We start from the raw sequence: 1,266 nt of genomic DNA on the forward strand, positions 1-1,266 counted from the left end.
ATGTGTGTGTGTGTGTGTGTGTGTGTGTATATATATATTATATATATAAATATAGATATATATATATATATCTATAAATATATGTGTGTGTGTGTGTATGTACGTTGGTAACTGAATATATATATATAGATAAATACATAGCCCAGCTTTCGTTGTCGCTTCACTTTTTCATAATACATTCCTAGGGATGACTTTATCACGTTGAGTTACGATTAGTATATTGCATTACAGATAGTGGCTGAGAACAGTTCGTAAATAATCATATCGACTGCATCAATATCGCTGAGTACTAGGTTCTAGGCATCGTAGCAAAAGACGCCTTGCTGAAGAAGAGGTGGAATGAGCCTGCGTAGCTAGGTACTGCATCGATACTATCCTCATACTATGAACGTGGTTTCTTTCACACATATGTATCCATAATAAATCCTTTACGTGACTACTGTTTGTTACTGCACGAACACGCATATTTTTGAGTTGGACGCAATTCGGTTCTTGGACAACACATACGATACAAATTGTACAGTCAAGGATAGGTAGGGTGTGCCTATGTCATGACTACAATTTATTGTATAGCAGGTTACGCTTAATGCCGTCTGCTAGAGTCCACGGACTATATGAAAGGCAAGAGACCTAAAACATAAAGTGTACTTGTAACCAGAGCATAGCGTAGTGGGCGTGTATATCTAAGGCAACTTCTACATAAAAAGGAAAATATCATAGCCTCGCGTACATAAATACAAACGTAAATAAATACAACCCATTAAGGGGGTTGATAGGGTTTCTGGTTTTTTGTAAACCCTACATAGGATGATTTTTGTGTGAAATATTTGTACACATTAGGTATGCCTGACAGGTGTGTTTGTATTTGTACTGGCGATCCTGCGAGATTACGATGATTGCGTTCAAGAGGCAGCTATCGCCGCTATGCGTGCACGAGGCTTTGTATGGGCAACTGTCTACTTACACAGTTATTCACCCACTTTAGCGTTCAGGGCTAACACCTCGAGGTTTTCTTCCCCAGAAAATAATAGGTAATCAGTGTGCAGTCGGTATGTATGCTCGATCAAGCGATGGTTATTTAACAATTGTTTTCTAATTTCTGCTATGATTGTGTAATTTTAAATATTATGTACATGTTTGCAATCCCACACTAGGGGGTTGACAAATATCTTGGAATTTTAACTTTAGGATTATCGTATATATATAAAATATATTTATATATATATATATATATTATATATATGTATATCTATATATTCTATATAT

General features: G+C 35.9%; 1 protein-coding gene across 1 annotated transcript in view; it reads left to right on the plus strand.

Moving 5' to 3' along the window:
- The first annotated feature begins 873 nt into the window (after window positions 1-873).
- Window positions 874-1,266, plus strand: part of SARC_00752 (hypothetical protein) — a 1,855-nt gene continuing 1,462 nt past the window's right edge. The window contains exon 1 of the mRNA XM_014305556.1: window positions 874-1,031. Within this exon, the coding sequence (XP_014161031.1) occupies window positions 925-1,031 (107 nt within the window). The 5' untranslated portion in view covers window positions 874-924. The remainder of the gene's footprint in view (window positions 1,032-1,266) is intronic.

Source organism: Sphaeroforma arctica (genome assembly GCF_001186125.1).
Source record: "Sphaeroforma arctica JP610 unplaced genomic scaffold supercont1.26, whole genome shotgun sequence".
Classification (NCBI taxonomy): Eukaryota; class Ichthyosporea; order Ichthyophonida; genus Sphaeroforma; species Sphaeroforma arctica.